Source organism: Bos indicus, chromosome 25 (assembly GCF_029378745.1).
Source record: "Bos indicus isolate NIAB-ARS_2022 breed Sahiwal x Tharparkar chromosome 25, NIAB-ARS_B.indTharparkar_mat_pri_1.0, whole genome shotgun sequence".
NCBI classification, from domain to species: domain Eukaryota; kingdom Metazoa; phylum Chordata; class Mammalia; order Artiodactyla; family Bovidae; genus Bos; species Bos indicus.
Genome location: NC_091784.1, coordinates 36,843,565 through 36,862,759, shown reverse-complemented (window position 1 = coordinate 36,862,759; position 19,195 = coordinate 36,843,565). Strand labels below are relative to the sequence as shown.

At 53.6% G+C, this 19,195-nt stretch overlaps 2 protein-coding genes across 4 annotated transcripts; both read left to right on the top strand.

Moving 5' to 3' along the window:
- Window positions 1-123: 123 nt before the first annotated feature.
- On the top strand, window positions 124-4,137 carry TRIP6 (thyroid hormone receptor interactor 6). Of its 2 annotated transcripts, XM_019987694.2 has the most exons (9): window positions 124-505; window positions 777-904; window positions 995-1,120; window positions 1,390-1,776; window positions 2,097-2,190; window positions 2,298-2,467; window positions 3,171-3,349; window positions 3,612-3,732; window positions 3,867-4,137. In XM_019987694.2, the coding sequence occupies exons 1-9, from the start codon at window positions 397-399 to the stop codon at window positions 3,996-3,998; spliced, it is 1,446 nt and encodes a 481-aa protein (XP_019843253.2). In that variant the 5' UTR covers window positions 124-396; the 3' UTR covers window positions 3,999-4,137. The 2 variants fall into 2 exon arrangements, with proteins under 2 accessions (XP_019843253.2, XP_070636222.1); XM_070780121.1 differs by lacking the exon at window positions 1,390-1,776 and having other exon boundaries at window positions 128-505.
- A 913-nt stretch (window positions 4,138-5,050) lies between these two features.
- SRRT (serrate, RNA effector molecule) lies at window positions 5,051-19,039 on the top strand. 2 transcript variants are annotated; one of them, XM_019987692.2, is made up of 20 exons: window positions 5,051-5,339; window positions 5,607-5,746; window positions 11,421-11,549; window positions 11,787-11,933; window positions 12,189-12,377; window positions 14,220-14,389; window positions 14,517-14,701; window positions 14,891-14,989; window positions 15,068-15,185; window positions 15,516-15,673; window positions 15,993-16,054; window positions 16,165-16,243; window positions 16,538-16,726; window positions 17,102-17,275; window positions 17,370-17,523; window positions 17,676-17,869; window positions 18,057-18,213; window positions 18,407-18,496; window positions 18,604-18,730; window positions 18,832-19,039. In XM_019987692.2, exons 2-20 carry the CDS (start codon window positions 5,625-5,627, stop codon window positions 18,905-18,907), a joined length of 2,619 nt encoding a protein of 872 aa, XP_019843251.2. In that variant the 5' UTR covers window positions 5,051-5,339; window positions 5,607-5,624; the 3' UTR covers window positions 18,908-19,039. The 2 variants fall into 2 exon arrangements, with proteins under 2 accessions (XP_019843251.2, XP_019843250.2); XM_019987691.2 differs by having other exon boundaries at window positions 5,052-5,339; window positions 18,395-18,496.
- The last annotated feature ends 156 nt before the right edge of the window (window positions 19,040-19,195 follow it).

The window sequence follows — 19,195 nt, the reverse complement described above, 5'->3', positions numbered from 1 at the left end:
GGAGCGCTGGAGAGACTCTCAGCAGGGAGATGGCCACGTGTGGGACCCGGGCGCCGGCCTGGGGGTGGGGGCGTGCTGGTGGAGATGCAGGCTGCCGGCAGCCCGCAGACTCGGGGCTCTGGAGGAAAGCGCTCCCTGCTCGCAGGAGGGGGCCCGACTCGGGGAGGGACGGCAGTTTAGGGCCTAGGGGGCCACGTGACCCTCCCCCAGGAATGCGATGATGTCACCGGGGGCGTGGCCATCCCCAAAATTAGGGAGGAAGGGGAAAAAAAAAAACCAGAAAAAGTTTCTTTCCTGGAGTCCCAAGCAAGGTGTGGGACAGAAGAAGGGATCCAAGTCAGAGCCCTGGGGCTCCGTGGGGCCCGACCCGCTGTCTGAAGTCCCCCTTTCCAGACCATGTCCGGGCCCACCTGGCTCCCCCCGAAGCAGCCGGAGCCCGCTAGAGCCCCTCAGGGGAGAGCGCTCCCCCGAGGGGCCTCAGGGCCTCCCCTGGCCCACGGAGCAGGTAAGGCAGCCCCAGTGAGGCCCAGAGGCCCCCGGGGCCACCAGCGCTCTCAGCTCTGCCTTGCGCCGTCCTCGCCCCACTGAGCAGGCCCCTGCTGCCCCTTCCCCTCCCAGCCCCATTCTCGGACCCCAGGTGCAGGGCCGGGGGTGGGGGGGGGATGAAGAGGGACTCAAGACGTGAGTCCCTCTTCAAGGGTGAAGAGTGGCCTCCATGGGCGTCGTCACCTTGACCTTCCTCATCCCCACCTTGGCTCTCTCTTCCCTCACCCCAGCGCTCCAGCCCCACCCCCGGGTCAATTTTTGCCCCCTCCCATCTGAGCAGTGTTACCAGACCCCCGGGGAACCGGAGGACCGGGGGCTGGCCTGGGTGGGGTGCCACGGAGCACCCCAGCACTCACAGGTGAGCACAGGCACTGGGGGATGGGGTGATTTGGGCCAGGGGGGAGACCGTGGGATTTGCATTTCTCCCTGCTTTTTGCTCCCTCCCCAGGGCCTCCCCCCAGACAGGGGGGGCTTGCGCCCGGGAAGTCTGGATGCTGAGATAGACTCCCTGACCAGCATGCTGGCTGAGTTGGACGGGGGTCGAGGTCACGCCCCGCGGAGGCCTGACCGGCAGGTGACTCCCCTGTCCTGCCCCTGCCCCTGCCCCTGCCCCTTCCGATCCTTGACCCCGCCCCCCCCAAGCCTGGTCCCTACTCTGAATCCCCCCATTCCCAACCCGCCCCTCCCCCCTGCACCCGCCCACAAGCCCCACGTGAGGGATGCTTACTCTGGGCCCTTGTCAAAGCTGGTTCTTGCCTGGGTGCCCCAAGGGGTGGGGGGGTTCCTATAGATGGGTGTCCTGGAAATGGGCCCAGCTCACTCCCACTCTGCGTTTCTCCCCAGGCTTACGAGCCCCCTGAGCCCCCAGCCTACCGCTCAGGGTCAGGCCCCTTGAGGCCGAATGGAGGGGCGCTTCCTCCCCCGCCGCTCCCAGGGTCCCCCTATGGGGCCCCCACTCCGGCCTCCTATGCTACGGCCAGCACCCCCGCCGGCCCTGCCTTCCCTGTGCAAGTGAAAGTGGCACGACCCGTGAGAGGCTGCGGCCCTCCCAGGCGGGGGGCCTCTCAGGCCTCCGGGCCCTCCCCGGGCCCCCACTTTCCTCTCCCAGGCCGAGGTGAAGTCTGGGGGGCTGGCTACAGGAGCCACCGCGAGCCAGGGCCGGGGGTTAAGGAGGAGGCCCCGGGGGTCTCCGGCCCTGCAGGCGCAAGAGGAGGCGGGTATGGGCCCCAGGTAAGCCCTGGGCCCTGGGATTTCGGGTCCATCAAAGACAACTGGATGCTGACTGGGTGGGGTGCAGGGGAGGGGGTGTTAATATTGGAGGTCTGGGATGTTGGGGCTCTGGATCCCCTGTGGATGTGGGGCAGGTCAGGACTAAAAAACGGAGGGGCCTAGATCTACACTCTGGCTGCCAGAGGGGCTCCCCCGGCCCCTGGGCTTGGACTTGTTCTGTGATAAGCTTTCTGGGTAGAATGGTCTGGTCACCCTCAGGACTCTCAGTGACAGCACTGGGAGCTAGAGGTAGGGCCAAACCCCTGAGTCTCACCTCCCAGGTCCCCCTGAGCCAGCCTCCCGAGGAGGAGCTTGAGAGGTTGACCAAGAAGCTGGTGCACGACATGAACCACCCGCCCAGCGGGGAGTACTTCGGTGAGCTGACCCCCGACCTCAGGGAGGTGGGACTGCAGAGTCAGATGGACAGCGGATCCGGCTTCCCGGCCTTTGAGGGGGTTGACCCTGTCCCTCCCCGTCCCCAGGCCGCTGTGGTGGCTGCGGAGAAGACGTGGTCGGGGATGGGGCCGGGGTTGTGGCCCTGGATCGCGTCTTCCACGTGGGCTGCTTTGTGTGTTCTACGTGCCGGGCCCAGCTTCGGGGCCAGCATTTCTACGCCGTGGAGAGGAGGGCGTATTGTGAGAGCTGCTATGTGGTGAGTGGTTGGGGGCCGGGAGGGCTTCCATCCAACTACAATAAATGAGTTGGAAACTAGAGGAATAGGGCTTGAAGCAGGGGAACTGACACTGATAAACGAGAAGAAGGGATGAATGAAGGAAGGAGCTCCACACTGGCTGCTGGAGAAGGACGATATTCCCTCATACGTGTGAAGCATTTATTTATTTTTGGCTGCGCTGGGACTTCGTTGCTGCCAGCCAGCTTTCTCTAGCTGCGGTGCGCGGGCTTTTCATTGCGGTGGCTTCTCTTGTTGCAGACTACGGGGTCTAGAGTGTAGGCTCAGTAGTTGTGGTGCATGGGGTTAGTTGTTCTGAGGCGAATGGGATCTTCCCAGACCAGGGATGGAATTCATGTCCCCTGCCTTGCAGGGCAGATTCTTAACCACTGGACTGCCAGTGAAGTCCCAGGCATTTATTTTAGATTTACAGGAATGTGCTAAATCCCCACAATATCCCAGTGAAGCAGCTACTACTGCTGAAGGAAAATGAAGCTCAGAGAGGTTAAATAACTTGTCCAGGAAGCTGCAGTGCTGGGGTCAGTACTCAGATCTGTTCAAGGTCACCTTTCACTGAATCCCATGCAGGTGGATAGAGAAATAAGATGGATGGGCTGGATGGATGCCTGTAAGGGCTCCTGTGGGTCTCCCCAGCCCCCGACCTTCCTACCCTCTTTCCTGCCAGGCCACCCTGGAGAAGTGCTCCACGTGCTCCCAGCCCATCCTGGACCGGATTCTGCGGGCTATGGGGAAGGCCTACCACCCGGGCTGCTTCACCTGTGTGGTGTGCCACCGCGGCCTCGACGGCATTCCTTTCACTGTGGATGCCACGAGCCAGATCCACTGCATTGAGGACTTCCACAGGTCAGACGGGTCCCCAGCTTCTGTCTCAGGATGTCTGGGCTGGCCTTTCCCATCTTCCTCATGACTCCTTCCCATTGGAGTACCAGCCTCTCCTGTTTGGCAACCCTGGCTGTGCCTCTTTCTCTCTTTCCCTAAGATCCCAAACTCTTACCTCCCTTTGGTCTCTCCCATCCCCTGCCTTGTCCCGCCTTCTTTGGGATCCACTGTTAGTCCCCTCCAACCCTGGGGCTTGACAGCCTCCTGGGTTCCCTTCCACCCCCAGGAAGTTTGCCCCAAGATGCTCAGTATGTGGTGGGGCCATCATGCCCGAACCAGGTCAGGAGGAGACCGTGCGAATCGTAGCTCTGGATCGCAGTTTTCACATTGGCTGTTACAAGTGTGAGGTAGGGGGGCCTGGGCAACGGTGGGGGGAGGGGAAGGGTTATTGGGGTCCGGGGCACTGGGTGTGGTAAAGCATGATGGAGAAGGATCTCAGGGGTCCGGGCCTGATGGAAAGCTGTTGCTTCTTTCTAAACAGGAGTGTGGGCTGCTGCTCTCCTCTGAGGGTGAGTGTCAGGGCTGCTACCCACTGGATGGGCACATCTTGTGCAAGACCTGCAGTGCCTGGCGGATCCAGGAGCTCTCAGCCACTGTCACCACCGACTGCTGAGTCTCCCCAGGAGCACCTGCTGTGCCCTCCCTTCCCATCCACCACCCTCCCCGACAACTACCTTTATAACTTTGTCACCAAATGCTGTTTCCTTGTCCTTCAGTCACGAAATAACAACCCCGCCAGAGTTTACAAAACACTTTAAAGTCTGTTGTCTCATCTGATACTCTCACATCAACCCAGCACAAGCAGGTTGTGGTGACTGGCCTGCATTTTCACCTGAGAAGTGACTTCCTCAGGTCGCATGGCTCCCAAATGGCAGAACCAAGATCGGAAGGGTCTTCCTAGTCCTGGGTCAGTTTTTTGCAACTCCATTGTACACTCTTTTAAAAGTAGTTTCTGTAGAGATACTCCCCCCTCCCAACCCCGCCACAAGCCCTGGGAACAAGGCTGCAGTATGTGCAAGAAAGGCAGCATTTCCTTAAGTCTTCACACTCAACTCACTGAACAAGGACTTTTTTGTTATCCCTGGGGTGGTGGTGCATTTAATCTGGGGCAGCCCAGATCCTGCTTGGCCGTCAGGCTCACAACCTACAACTGATCTCATCAAGGTGCTGGTTGGGGTCTGCCACTTTTACTTAAAGATCGGGTGCCTTTGTGGAAGAAGAGCAGGAACAATGGGTTTTGCAGGTAGCGCGTACTGACAACCAATAACCACTGGTTCTCTGGTGGGATCACAAAATGGTGGGAAATGCTTTAAAATGGTTGCTGAATCCGCGAAAACGGAAGAGTCCCTAAATCTCTGCCCTGCGCAAGGAGAGGGGAGAACCATTCCTGATGAAGTCGGGGGGGCTCCGCGAGTAAACATAGGGGAAAGCGGCTGAATGCCAACTGGTTTAGACTTCGGACACATCCGGGGAAGCGCGACCCTCGACCTCGGCGGGAGGAAGCGCTCCCTCACGGCCGGGGCGGGGGGAGGGGGCGTCTACCGCCCTCCCCATGCTTGGTCCCGCCCGGCTCCCGTAGTTCCTCTTGCTCGCACAGTTCTCGTCCCGCAGAACGCGCGAGACTTCTGGGTGCCCGCCCCTTCCCATCAGCCCCCGGTGCTCCCCGCCTTTCCCTCTCCGAGTTAGTTCTCCACCAGCCCCTGGTGGATGCAGTTTGTGGTTCCGGGCGCTGGTCTGCGGGTGACGCAGGCGCAGCTCGAGCTGCGCGCGCCGACCGTCCATCCTCGGCTGTCCCGGTTTCTTCGCGTCTATTCGGCCCCGTCGCCAAGAGCGCCCAGTCTCCCTCTTACCCTCCTCGTCGTCCCCGTCGCGCGCCCGAGGCAAGGGGCGGGCCCAGATCTCCCAAAGAACCTGCTGGCTGGACCGCGAGACAAACGGCCGCGACCGCTTCCAGGTGGGGGGAGGGGCCTGGAGCGGCAAGAGCCGGGCTGGGGCGGGAAGCAGGGAGAGGGGCTTGCGAGTGGGCGAGGAGGCCCCTGGGAGCGACTGGAGAGTCGGAGGCCTCCAGCTGCGGGGGCCGAGGCCTTATGATGGCGGGGTCGGCGGAGGGCTGGCCTTTTTGGAGGGAGGCGGGCATGCTGCTGCAAAGGGCGGGTGGGGTGGGGTCCTCTGCTCCTGCCGTCATTGTTGAACGCCCAGATTATCCCTCTCCGGATTCCAGGCCCCCTCAGCCAGAGCCATGGGTGACAGCGATGACGAGTATGATCGAAGGCGCAGGGACAAGTTTAGACGAGAGCGCAGCGACTACGACCGTTCCCGGGAGAGAGATGAAAGACGTCGAGGGGATGATTGGAATGACCGGTAGGACACAATTTTTTCTTAATTTCGGCTCCCTGTTTTATTGTCGGGCATTCAAGTTTCATTGCAGTTTTCTTAAAGCTTTATTTATTAGGTCGAGCCATATGAAATCACTGGTTTTTGACTGTTTCATGTGGTTTGACTTCATTGCTCTATGGCTTAATTTTTGAAATGTTCAGAAGATCAGAGCAACAGAGGTAAGAGTTTGAGTAGGAAAAAGCAGTGTTTGTGTGTGCATTCTATTGTTTGTAAATTATACCCCCAGAAAGTTGACTCAGAAAAAGTAATAATACAGAATTGGCTTGATTGGAGAGGTTATCAGACTAGTTCTCTACCAGGATATAATTAAATTTCTTGTAATAGTGTAGCCTAGAATCAGAAAGAGTTCTTTGAACAGTGATCAGTTCAGTTCAGTTGCTCAGTAGGGTCGGACCCATTGTGACCCCATGGACTGCAGCATACCAGGCTTCCCTGTCCATCACCAACTCCTGGAGATTGCTAAAACTCATGTCCATTGAGTTGGTGATGCCATCGGTGATCCATGGATGGGATTACTTGATTAGGTTTGATGTAGCTAGTGATTTGGAGAAGGCAATGGCATCCCACTCCAGTACTCTTGCCTGGAAAATCCCATGGATGGAGGAGCCTGGTAGGCTGCAGTCCACGAGGTCGCTAAGAGTCGGACACGACTGAGCGACTTCCCTTTCACTTTTCACTTTCATGCTTTGGAGAAGGAAATGGCAACCCACTCCGGTGTTCTTGCCTGGAGAATCCGAGGGACGGGGGAGCCTGGTGGGCTGCAGTCTCTAGGGTCGCACAGACTCGGACACGACTGAAGTGACTTAGCAGTAGTGATTAGCTTTCTGGGATGTTCTGGAGTAGATTAGAGTTGAGGTTTTTTCTGTTAAATAGTTGATATTTAAAGGAATTGAGGAAGATTTTTATCTAAGGAACATCATAAGTATCTGGTCAGTGAGTTGATATCACAGACTTGATTTGGAAACAGGTTATCAGAAAAAAAGTTTGAGATGGCTTATTGAGTAGCATTTATTCATCTAGTGTCATCTTGAAAAAGAAGTTTAGTAAGTTGTTCAGTGTTTCCCTCAACGTATCTCTTCACTGTGGAGACTGTCTGCGGCACCTTGTTTTCTTTAGTATTTTTCTAAGAAAGTCAGGAGACGCTTTTCCAGTAAGCAGCCTGGGGTGACTTCTAAAAACGGTGCACTATTCACTTGATCCAGAAAACACCACAAAATCATGCAGATCAAGAGGTTCAAATCTTTGTGTTTACTTTAAGAACACTCATGAAACTACCCAGGCAATTAAGGGTGTGCATATCTGAAAAGCCACCAAGTATCTGAAGGCTGTCACTTTAAAGAAGCTGTGTGTGGCATTCCGTCGTAACGGTGGAGTTGGGAGGTGTGCACAGGCCAAGCAGTGAGGCTGGACACAGGGTTGGTGGCCCAAAAAGAGTGCTGACGTTTTACTGCACGTGCTCAAAAATGCAGAGAGTCATGCTGGACTTACAGGCTTAGATGTAGATTCTCTGGTCATTGAGCACATCCAGGTGAACAAAGGCCCAGGGTGCCGTGCAGGACTTACAGAGCTCATGGTCGGGTCAACCTGTACATGAGCTCTCCTTGCCACACTGAGGTGATCCTTACTGAAAAAGAATGGCTTGTTCCTAAACCAGAAGAGGAGGCTGCCCAGAAGTAAAAGATTTCCCAGAAGAACCTGAAGAAAAAACTTCGGCCTGGGAATAAATGCTGCAAAAAATTAAAGCAAATAAAGGTGTAAAAATAATAAAAGAGGACAACCAAATGCATTCTTCTGAATTCTGAAGATGGCCAAGGGATAGTTATTGTCTTTAAGGAGTTGACAGTCAGGGGCTTGGAGTGTGGGGCAAAATGGCCTTGGGTGTATGCTGTAAATGAATATATTTATCTATGAGAGGTCATGATGAAGATGTGAAATGTTGAGGGAACAGATCTGAGGGAGAGGAGAAGTGGTGAAGGTATTGTAGGGGAGGGTGACAGGAAGGGGACACTTAGGAAAGTTTGGAAAGATTAGTGGGAATTCCTCAGACACAGATGGGCTGTACAGCTTGGACTTGGGGACATAATGTTGTTCACAGAAAAGAACATAGGTTCTAGTTTTTTTAGAGTAGTGGTTCTCATAATCCCTCAGAGGTCTGTGAGCCTACAACTGTTTTTTATCTTTTAAAATTTTTGTTCTTTTTTAAAAATTCTTTTTCATTATGCTTTATTACAGAGTACTAGTTTCCTGTGCTATACAGTAAAACTTGTCACTTACCAATTCTATATATAATAGCTTGCACTTGCTAACGCCAAACTCCCGCTCCATTCCTCTCCCCCCTTGGCAGCCACAAGTCTGTCCTGTATGTCTGTGAGTGTTTCTGTTTCATAGATATGTTCATTTGTGTTATGTTTTAGATTCCACGTGTAAGTAACATCATACAGTATTTGTCTTTCTCTTTGAGTCACTTCGCCTCGTGTGGTGATCTCTAGGTCCATCCGTGTTGCTACATGGCGTTGCTTCATTCCTTTTTATGGCTAAGTAGCATTCCTTTCTGAACACCATACACTGTGTTAGTTTATCCATCCCTCTGTAGGCCGTCATTTAGATTGTTTCCATATCTTGGCTGCTGTAAATAGTGCTGCTGTGAACATAGGGTTGCATTTATCTTTCTGACTTACGTACGGTTTTGTCTGAGTGATGCCCAGGAGTAGGCCTTCTCTGGTGGCTCAGACGGTAAAGAATCTGCTTGCGATGTGGGAGATCTGGGTTGGGAAGATCCCATGGAGGAGGGCATGGCAACCCAGTCCAGTATTCTTGCCTGGAGAATCCCCATGGACAGAGGAGCCTGGCGGGCTGCAGTCTGTGGGTTCGAAAAGAGTTGAACATGACGGGGTGACTAAGCAGGATTGCTAGATCATATGGCAAGTGTAATATCAGTCTTTTGAGGAACCTCCATCCTGTTTTCCGTAGTGGCTGCAGACAGCTTACATTCCTGCCAGCAGTGTAGGGGGGAGGTCCCCCTTTCTCTACACCCTCTCCAAGCATTTGTTGTTAGCTCGCAACTTTTTATAGTGATACTAAGGTAGTATTGTTGCTTTCACTGTATTGACACTGTGCCCTAGCAATGGTGAGTAAAACTGCTTTGATTCGCGCTGGTGCCCTAGCCCAAATCACAGCAGTGGCACCGGTGCTCGATAAAAGCTTCATGTACTGTCATTGATGAAGCGATAACAATTGTATTTTATTTTTTTTATCAATAACAATTTTAAACTTTATTAATTCTTAATTTCTTAATATAGTTTTTAATACATGTGATGAATAGGAAGTATGCATAAAGCACTTCTGCATATTGTATCACCTGGGCTTCCCAGGTGGCGCAGTGGTAAAGAGTCACCTGCAAGGACGGGGCTCGATCCCTGGGTTGGGGATCGAACCCATGGGATTGGAAAGTCCATGGGGTTGAAAAGAATCGGACACGACTGAGCGACTAAGCCTGCACGCCTGTGGTATAGTGGTTATCTTGAGGAGGAGCTTTTGTGGGATTGAGTTGTGAGCTGAGTTAACAGCCCTGATCACTCCTCTCCTGTGAGATGCGTTGTTTTTTTTTTTACCTGAATGGACGGCTGTCAAACAGTGCTTATTCATATTTGGGTTTTGGGTAGACATTTAAGAGAACTTGCTACTCTTGTTGTTCAGTCACTATGTCGTGTCCGACTCTGTGACCCCATGGACTGCAGCACTCCAGGCTCCTCTGTCCCCCACTATCTCCCGGAGTGTGCTCAAATTCATATCCATTGAGTTGGTGCTGCTGTCTAACCACTTGTTACTTTAGGGAAAATTGTCAGTTTTGTTGCCAGTAAGAAAGTGGAACTTTGCAGTGAAAACTAAAGTTTGGAAAACTTTTATCTACAATGTCAGTTTGTCAGCTCCCCATTGCTTTAAAGGCTTTTATGGTGAGATAGGTAATGAGATGTGTCAAGGTCCATTAAAAGAGCAAAGAAGAACAATGAACTTTAATGTAGCGGAGTACAAAATGTTCATTGATTTGGTTTCAGATTCCACATTGCAGCTAGCCTTTAAGATAACTATCTCTTGCCAAATTTTGGGGAGTGTCAAAAACAGTGAATAGGGAATTCCCTGGCAGTCCAGTGGTTGGGGACTCTGGGCTGTCACTGCTGAGAGCCCAGGTTGGATTTCTGGTTGGGGAACTAAGATCTCGAAAGCTGCATGGCACAGCCAAACCAAACAGAATATCCCCAATAATCTGAAAAGGTTATTAAAGTACTCCCTTTTTCAAGTACATATCACTGTGTACTTCACATTTTCCAACCAAACAACGTATCTTAACAGGTTGAATGGAGACGTATATACTGTGAGAATCCAGTTGTCTCCTTTAAAATTAAGCCAGACCTTGAAAAAATTTGTAAATGAAAAAACGCAGTGCGACTTTTTTCACAGAATTTTTTATTGGAAAATAGCCATTTCGTGTACAAATATATAATTCGTATTACTGTGTGATTTCAAAGTTAATAGTCTTTTTCTGTGTTGATTTTGAATACAGTTAAATGTTGATAAATATAACTCATACAAGCAAAAGCTCTTTAATTTTTAAGAGTGTAAGGAGGTCGTCCCAAGACTGAAAAGTTTGAGAACTACTGGGTTATAGCAGAGGATTTTCCTTTGTTAAGATGCAGATGGGGTTCACTGGTGATTGGTAGAGAATCTGGAATGGTCGCCAGGAACCAAAGTTTTGAATTTAAGCAAGGGCATGACATGTTCACATTTTGTTTGAGAAAGAGCCCTGTGACCTTGGAGAGGAGGAAGGGGAGAGACCAGAGGTAGGGAATACGAACCAAGGCTGCACTTAAAAGGAGAAGTGGCCGGGACCAGGGCACATAGACCTGGCTGAGTTTATGGGAATGGCAGGGGAAAGAACAGCCTTCGTTGCGTTTGAGGCAGAGAGTTAATAAGCTGATAACAAGTTAGCGGTGAGAGTGACCCTTGGTAACTGGATGCGGGGCAGTCTGTTGGTGCAGCCGAAAGTGGGAAGCTGTGGGTCGGGGGCGGCAAGTTTGGGCCCATAGCGATGGAAATAACAGGCTTGATTCTGGTCATGTTGAATTGGAGGTGGCAATAATAGAAGGGGTTGGTAACATTGCTCTGGAGTTCAGAAAAAAGGCCAGGCTGGAGGAAGAGTTGACGAGCCATCAGCTTGTGGGTAGTGGCTGAAGTGGTGGAAGTAGACAAGTCTTTCCGCTTAGAGGGTTCTTTTGGAATACAGTTTGCAGCTTTTAGTCTGGATGTACTCAGATCCAGTACTTCAGCTACCTGATGCAAAGAGCCAACTCATTGGAAAAAACCTTGATGCTGGGAAAGATTCAAGGCCAAAGTAGAAGGGGCAGCAGAGGGTGAGAAGGTTAGAGAGCATCACCGACTCAGTGGACATGAATTTGAGCAAACTAAGAGATAGTGAAGGACAGAGGGGCCTGGCGTGCTGCAGTCCACGAGGTTGCAGAGTTGGACACGACTTAGCGACTGAACAACAACTCAGATAGGATAGAAAGAGCCCGTCCAGGAGTGTGGTCTTGGGATACCCAGCTGTGTTGTCGTATTTACCGCCGCTTGTTCTTACCTCCAGAGAGTGGGACCGGGGCCGGGAGCGCCGCAGTCGGGGCGAATATCGTGACTATGACCGGAATCGGCGGGAGCGCTTCTCGCCTCCACGGCACGAGCTCAGCCCCCCGCAGAAGCGCATGCGGCGAGACTGGTGAGATGGCGACAGCCTCTGTCCTCTCTCCGGGCCTCGGCTCTCCCCCCTCACTTCTGCTGAGAACTTTCTCGGTCGTTTCCTTTGCTCAGACTTCCCCTCAAGTCATCTCTTTTGGTCCCTTTAAGCCCTTGTGGGAGAGACCGCAGTCCACGTGCACCCCCCTTCGGTCCCGTCCTCTGTCCTCTGGAGAGCTGCTTGCCTTCTCCGCCTGACTTTTGTGTCCCCCACCCTCAGGGATGAGCACAGCTCTGACCCATACCACAGTGGCTATGAGATGCCCTATGCTGGGGGGGGTGGGGGCCCAGCTTATGGCCCCCCTCAACCCTGGGGCCACCCAGACGTCCACATCGTGCAGCACCCTGTTCTGCCTATCCAGGCCAGGTGAGACCTGCGCTTCAGGGGGGGCCCGGGAGAAGGGGGTCCACATTTGGGGATGGATTGGGGTGGCTGAAGCCAGGAGAATTGGGTTGGGCACACAAGAGCACCAGTGGGCGGTGGCAGCTGTTGGTACCTCGGGGTGATGGTCTTGGTGGGCAAAGGGAGAGGGCAGCTGGCTGCCTTGGCCCCCCCCCATTCTCCCACCCTCTTCCCCCACATTCAAGACTTCCTGACCAGCGTGTCCCCCCGCCCCCACAGGCTGGGCAGCATAGCAGAGATCGACCTGGGCGTGCCGCCCCCTGTGATGAAGACCTTCAAGGAGTTCCTCCTGTCCCTGGATGATGCTGTGGACGAGACCGAGGCGGTCAAGCGCTACAACGACTACAAGCTGGACTTCCGGAGGCAGCAGATGCAGGACTTCTTCCTGGCTCACAAGGATGAGGAGTGGTGAGTGCCCCTCCTCGCTTACCGTCTTGTCCCTGGCATGTTTCCCCTGGCCCTGCCAGTGGGGCCTGCAGCCCGGTGCTCTCCCCATCTCCCCCAGTCCAGCACTTCTGGGGGCGGGGGAGGGGAGTGTGCCAGCCCTGGCCGATGGGTCTCCTCACCTCCACGTCCGCCACGGCCCCCCACCCCTCCCCCACCCCAATCTCCCTTCCCGCCGTCCTCGGTGAGTGAGCCACCTCCAGGCAGCTGGCCAGAGCCACCTGTTCCTCTGGGGCGGCAGACACACCGCCTCCCCCTTGCGTTTGGGGTCACCGCCATCCCTGATCGCTGGGACCCTGTGTGGCGGTGGCGTCCTCCCAAAAGCAACGAGTGAAACCAGACAAGAAAAGCAAAGCTCTCAGGATCGTTTGACAGAAAAAGAATTTTGATTTTTTTCCTTTTGTGGATGTTTTAATTTTAATCAACCATCTTTTCCCCCCTTCCTGCTCCTCCTCCTCCTCATCCTCTTTCTGCTCCTCCTCCTTGAAAAGAGCCAGAACTGGGAACTACACCCGCTCATCGACGGAGCTCGGAGCAAACCCACCTCCACCCCCACCATACCCAGCCCATACATGAGCCCCCTGGGCTGACCGCGCTGCCCGGGCCAGGCAGACAGGCAGGGCACCGTTGTGCACAATGCAGCGGTTTAGCTGAATGTGATTGCTCAGGCAGCTAGTCAGTCAGGGCCCCCACCGCGGAGTCCCGCGGGGGTGGGGCACCCGGGCCGGGCGCCCCAGCCAGGAGCCAGCCGGTGGCCCACCAGCCAGCATGGGCCCTGGGCGCGGCTAGTTAAATCTTGAGCTCTGTTTGACCAAGCGGCCAAGGTAAAGATCCTGGAGGTGACGCCTGCGGCTTTCCCTTCCTCTTCTGCTCAGCTGTGGTTCTGTTCTGTCCCTGTCTCCTCTTTCTTCTTAACCCATGTCTTTGTCTTCCTCACTCATAGACCTGTCATTCTTTCTCTGTCCCCGTTCTTGCTCCTGTCTGACATTTCTTTCCACTGGGGTTTTGTTTTTTTCCTAGTTTTCGTTTAGTCTTTAGTTTTCCTCCTTGTTTTTGTTCTGGGACTTTCTCACACTTTGCCCTTTCTTCTTTGCATATCCTAATTTCTTTTGTCCTCCCCGCCCTCTCCTGCCCAGGGTCCTATTTTAAGTGTTTTCTTTTTCATGCTCTAACCTAACCCTCCATCCCTGTCCTCTCTTGACTCCTGTGGGCAGTACCTGAGGTTATAAGGGCACTTCAGTTTCTCCCTTTGGTCTTTCCCTGTCCCTTCACCAGCTGCTTATCTTCCCTAGCGGGGAGAAAGGTGTCCTGCCTTTTGTGGCTTTTCCTTTCTGGTGATTTCAGGTTTCCCTGTCTTCCACCAAGGGATGGAGGGAGCTGGTGGGAGCAGTCCTTTTAATGATTCTAGTTTGGGGTTGGCAAGGAGAGGGAGGTTCTTTGGGACCTACTATTTCTTTAGTGGTACTTTGGGAAGCTGTGGGAAACTACACTCCTTAAAATTGGTGTTTCCCAGACATTTTGGGCAGTCATTCTGCCCCCAGCCCTGACTCCCCCTGTAGTCATACTCTTTCCAAATCTAGAGCTCTTAGTTCTTGGCTCTCCCCCAGATCTTCTCAGAGCCTAACCTCTGGTTCCTTTCGGGGGGTTTGGGTGGTTCAGGTGCACCCCCTCCCCTGATCCACTGTTATGACCGTCTGTGGGTGTGAGAGGATGGGGGCTGTGCCCTGACTTTCCCGGGCCCCTCCCCATGTCCTGGCTCTGGCCTCCAGTGACTGTTTGGCTCTTCCCTCCCCACCTCCTTCTCAGGTTTCGGTCTAAGTACCACCCAGATGAGGTGGGGAAGCGTCGGCAGGAGGCCCGAGGGGCCCTGCAAAACCGACTAAGGGTGTTCCTGTCCCTCATGGAGAGTGGCTGGTTTGATAATCTTCTGCTGGACATAGACAAAGCTGACGCCATTGTCAAGATGCTGGATGCAGGTGTGTGGATTGGGAGGGGTGGACTTGTCTGGTGACCAGGGTCTTGGCTGAAGATGAAAATTGACAGAAAGCCAGAGGCAGAAGGCCAGGACCCTTGGAATGTGACCTCTGCTCCCTGTGTTGGTAGCTGTGATTAAGATGGAAGGAGGTACAGAGAATGATCTGCGGATCCTGGAGCAGGAGGAGGAGGAGGAGCAGGCAGGAAAGCCTGGGGAGCCCAGCAAGAAAGAGGAAAGCCGGGTCGGACCAGGCCTGGGTGATGGAGAGCGCAAGGCCAACGAAAAGGATGACAAGAAAGAAGATGGCAAACAGGTCTCAGTGCTGGGGCTTCTGGCGCTGTCTGTGAGGCCTGGAGGGCGGGAAATGGAGCCACTTTAGGGTGTTGGGTATTGGGTGGGCGAGAGGCAAACTTGTGGACTGAGCTGCTGGAGAGTTGGCAGGGCTCTCTGAAAAAGGCTGAAGGAGAGAATGATGTTCCTGGTGATTTGTCTCTACCTATAGGCTGAAAATGAGAGTTCCAGTGATGACAAAATTAAGAAATCTGAAGGTGATGGGGACAAAGAAGAGAAGAAGGAAGACTCTGAGAAAGAAGCCAAAAAGGTAGGTTCTCGCTTGGATAAGGCCGCAGTCGGGGCTGGGTCCTGGTTCCTGACTCCCCCCTTGCTGTGGGTCTCACAGAGCAGCAAGAAGCGGAACAGGAAGCACAGTGGCGATGACAGCTTTGACGAAGGCAGTGTGTCCGAGTCGGAGTCAGAGTCTGAGAGTGGCCAGGCCGAGGAGGAGAAGGAGGAGGCTGGTAGGTCTTATTTTCAGTCTCTTGCTACTGATGGTGCTGGGGAGGGTGAGGGGGCTGGTGTGGAGGCGAGAGGTGGGTGAAATTGATAAGGAGGGGACCTTTTGGGAGAGACTGGTTGGGGGAGGCGTAACAACTTCTTTTGGAGAAGGAAATGGCAACCCACTCCAGTATCCTTGCCTGGAGAATCTGATGGACAGAGGAGCCTGGTAGGCTGCAGTCCACGGGGTCGCAGAGTCGGACACGACTGAGCGACTTTACTCACTAACAACTTCTCTATTCTCCCTTCACCCAACAACAAATTTTTGCTGACTCCCACTGCTCCCTGCATAGATGAAACACTCAAGGAAAAGGAGAAGCCCAAGGAAGAAGAGAGGGAGAAGCCTAAGGATGCCCCTGGGCTGGAATGCAAACCCCGACCCCTGCATAAGACGTGCTCTCTCTTCATGCGCAACATCGCGCCCAACATCTCCCGGGCTGAGATCATTTCTGTGAGTGTGGGCAGGGGTGACACCTAGGCTTTGGGTGGGGATGGCAGGGGGATGAGAACCTGGCGCTGCTTCTGATGCACACACACCCCTGTTTCTCTAACAGGGAAGCCCCTTCCCCCTGGGCCCACGGCCTCCAGAGAGGCCAGCCCTGACTGCAGCATTTGCTTTCAGCTGCTGCTGTTCTTAAGCCCTTGTATTGTTTTTTCCTAGTCCAAGGATAGATGAAAAGGCAGTTCCCCAGGGTTCTAAGGACATAGGGATTGGAGGAAGAAGTAAATTGTTGAATCACTAGGTAGGGTTTCTGTTTCTGCTTTTACAGCTTTGTAAACGATATCCAGGCTTTATGCGTGTGGCGTTATCGGAGCCCCAGCCGGAGAGGAGGTGAGGAAGGTGGGAGGTGTGACCCTGGACACCTTGGGGAAAAGCTTTAGGGAAGATGAGTGGCCAGCATCACCTCCATCCCAGGATTATGTGGGCATTTTCTTGTTCAGGTTTTTCCGCCGTGGTTGGGTGACCTTTGACCGCAGCGTGAACATTAAGGAGATCTGTTGGAACCTGCAGAATATCCGAGTGAGTGCTGGGAGTGGGGCTGTTGAGGAAGAGAAAGTAGGGCCTTGCATGCTCCGCACAGTCTTGTTCCTTTGTTCATTGACGGCTCCATCCATCCAGTCTTTATTTCATCCATTTTGCCTGCTCACGTGGACTGCATGCAGTTGTCTCTGGGTGTGGCCCTAAGACTGTTGGAGTGAGCAAGACATCCTGGTCCCTGTACACGGGCTCGGTCTGATCACTAGTGTGCTCGTGGGGCCAGTCTTCTAGTGGCTCTTCTCGGGCAAGTGTTGCTAAGCTTTCGGTCCCCTCCAGCTCCGGGAGTGTGAGCTGAGCCCTGGTGTAAACAGAGACCTCACTCGTCGTGTCCGCAACATCAACGGCATCACCCAGCACAAGCAGATCGTGCGCAACGACATCAAGCTGGCAGCCAAGCTGGTCCACACACTGGACGACAGGACCCAGCTCTGGGCCCCGGAGCCCGGGACTCCTGCCCTGCCAGCGGTCAGTGACTCCTCGGGGAGCTTTTTACCACCTCGTCAGCTATGGGCACCTCTGGCCTTACCTGATCTGTAGCATTGACCCCTTTTACCCACCCACGTCTTTGCCCTTCTCCTGGGCAGCACCTTCAGCTCCAATGAAACAGATTGATGTTAGTGATTATTTATGGGCTAAGGCAGAACAGACGTGTAAATGTAATATTTATTATAAATATAGTATTCTATAAAATATTATATTGAAATATAACAACGGAGAGGTAACAGGCCAGCTGAGTCCTGAGCTCCTTTCTGCCCCACTTGGCCTTTTCAAATGCAAAGGTTCCTAGGCTGCCCTGAAGAGTTTTGTCTGCCTCTCTCACCTCACCTCTCACCCTTCCAGAGTCTGCCCTCACAGAACCCGATCTTGAAGAATATCACTGACTACCTGATTGAGGAGGTGAGCGCTGAGGAGGAGGAGCTGCTGGGGAGCAGTGGGGGGGCCCCTCCTGAGGAGCCTCCGAAGGAAGGGAACCCTGCAGAGATCAACGTGGAGCGGGATGAGAAGCTGATCAAGGTGCCAGTGGGAGCGGAGCGTGGGGCGTGGGAGAGCCTGGCTCAGGCGGTAAAGGGGGAAGAGTGATGAACTCACCGCTTCTCATGTTTCTTAGGTTTTGGACAAGCTCCTTCTCTATTTGCGCATCGTGCACTCCCTGGATTATTATAACACGTGCGAGTACCCCAACGAGGATGAAATGCCCAACCGTTGTGGCATCATCCACGTTCGGGGGCCCATGCCACCCAACCGCATCAGTCATGGGGAAGGTGAGTTCCCCGCTCCCCATCCTGGTTTCTCTTGCTCTCCGCTGCCTCTGGCCTTGGTTCTGCCCTGGTAGTAGTGCTCTGCCACCCTCTCCTCCAATCCCCTCCTCCTGGCTCCTTTCTCCAACCTGCTCCTGTCTGTACCCCAACCATAGTCCTAGAGTGGCAGAAGACATTTGAGGAGAAACTGACTCCGCTGCTGAGTGTGCGAGAATCTCTCTCAGAGGAAGAGGCCCAGAAGATGGGTCGCAAAGACCCTGAACAGGAAGTGGAAAAGTTTGTGACCTCCAACACCCAGGAACTGGGCAAGGATAAGTGGCTATGCCCTCTCAGTGGCAAGAAATTCAAGGTCTGTGATGACAATTATGTTGTTAGAACAATGGGAAGAGAGGGTTGAGCCAGGAAGCCTCTTCAAGCCTGGGGAGGAAGTGTTCACTGGGATTGGAGAGGGGAGGACTGTCCTTGAAGATTGGGTCTGGGCAGCAAGGGAGCCCACACTGTTCAGTCTGTCCTAATCCCCTCTTCTCTTCGCCCAGGGCCCCGAGTTTGTACGTAAACATATCTTCAATAAGCATGCAGAAAAGATTGAGGAAGTGAAGAAGGAGGTAGCCTTTTTTAACAACTTTCTCACTGATGCCAAGCGTCCTGCTCTGCCTGAGATCAAGCCAGCTCAGCCACCAGGCCCTGCCCAGAGTAAGATACGATCCATGAGGGTCTGCCCCATTCTCTGTCCCTTGACTGTTCAAAGACTCCTGGTTCTAACTGGTGAGACCTAAGTTTCTACCCCAGTCTCAGGCCATATTACTAAAAGCGCATTCATTGTCTTCCTCCCCCGCCCCCTCCCCCGCAGTAATTCATGTTCCTGTCCTTGTTGTACTCCCCCCAGGTCTGACCCCGGGACTTCCCTACCCACACCAGACTCCCCAGGGCCTGATGCCCTATGGTCAGCCCAGGCCCCCCATCTTGGGCTATGGAGGTAAGTGTAAGAGGGAGTTGAAGGACTTGAACTGGGGCTGGGAGAAAGAAAACTTAGGGTATAGTTGAGGTCACAGCGTTTCAACTCTGTACTGATCTTTTTCCTAGCTGGTGCTGTTCGCCCTGCAGTCCCCACAGGAGGACCCCCATACCCCCATGCTCCCTATGGTGCTGGCCGAGGGAACTATGATGCTTTCCGAGGCCAGGGAGGTTACCCTGGGAAACCTCGAAACAGGTGAGAATGGGATAAGATGGTTACGTTTTCTTGGTCCTCTGCAAACTTCCTTTCAGAGACCCTCAACTCTAACCCTGTCTTAACTCTTTCTGACCGCACAGGATGGTCCGTGGAGACCCACGGGCCATTGTGGAATACCGTGACCTGGATGCTCCAGATGATGTGGACTTCTTTTGACTCACCTACTTTTCCTCACTCCTGGTATCATCTGTACTTGTGACTGCCTTGTCTTATCCAGCTCTGAGAAGTTTTTGTACGTTCAGCCCTACTGCCAGTAAAAGCACTTGCGTGGTGACTCTTGGCTTAGTATATATGAAGTGTTCATTGCTCAGTCGTGTCTGATTCTTTGTGACCCCATGGACTGTAGCCCACCAGGCTCTTCTGTCCATGGATTTCTCCAGGCAAGAATACTGGAGTGGCTTGCCATGCTCTTCTCCAGGGGACCTTCCTGACCTAGGGATCAGA

Excerpts from the sequence above, each read along its gene's own strand:
- TRIP6 (XM_019987694.2), top strand. The coding sequence starts at position 397 with ATGTCCGGGCCCACCTGGCTCCCCCCGAAGCAGCCGGAGCCCGCTAGA. Across the intron at positions 905-994 it reads GAGCACCCCAGCACTCACAG|GGCCTCCCCCCAGACAGGGG; the intron begins GTGAGCACAGGC and ends CTCCCTCCCCAG. Across the intron at positions 3,733-3,866 it reads TTGGCTGTTACAAGTGTGAG|GAGTGTGGGCTGCTGCTCTC; the intron begins GTAGGGGGGCCT and ends CTTTCTAAACAG.
- SRRT (XM_019987691.2), top strand. The coding sequence starts at position 5,625 with ATGGGTGACAGCGATGACGAGTATGATCGAAGGCGCAGGGACAAGTTT. Across the intron at positions 5,747-11,420 it reads GGGGATGATTGGAATGACCG|AGAGTGGGACCGGGGCCGGG; the intron begins GTAGGACACAAT and ends TCTTACCTCCAG. Across the intron at positions 16,055-16,164 it reads GAGCCCCAGCCGGAGAGGAG|GTTTTTCCGCCGTGGTTGGG; the intron begins GTGAGGAAGGTG and ends TTTCTTGTTCAG.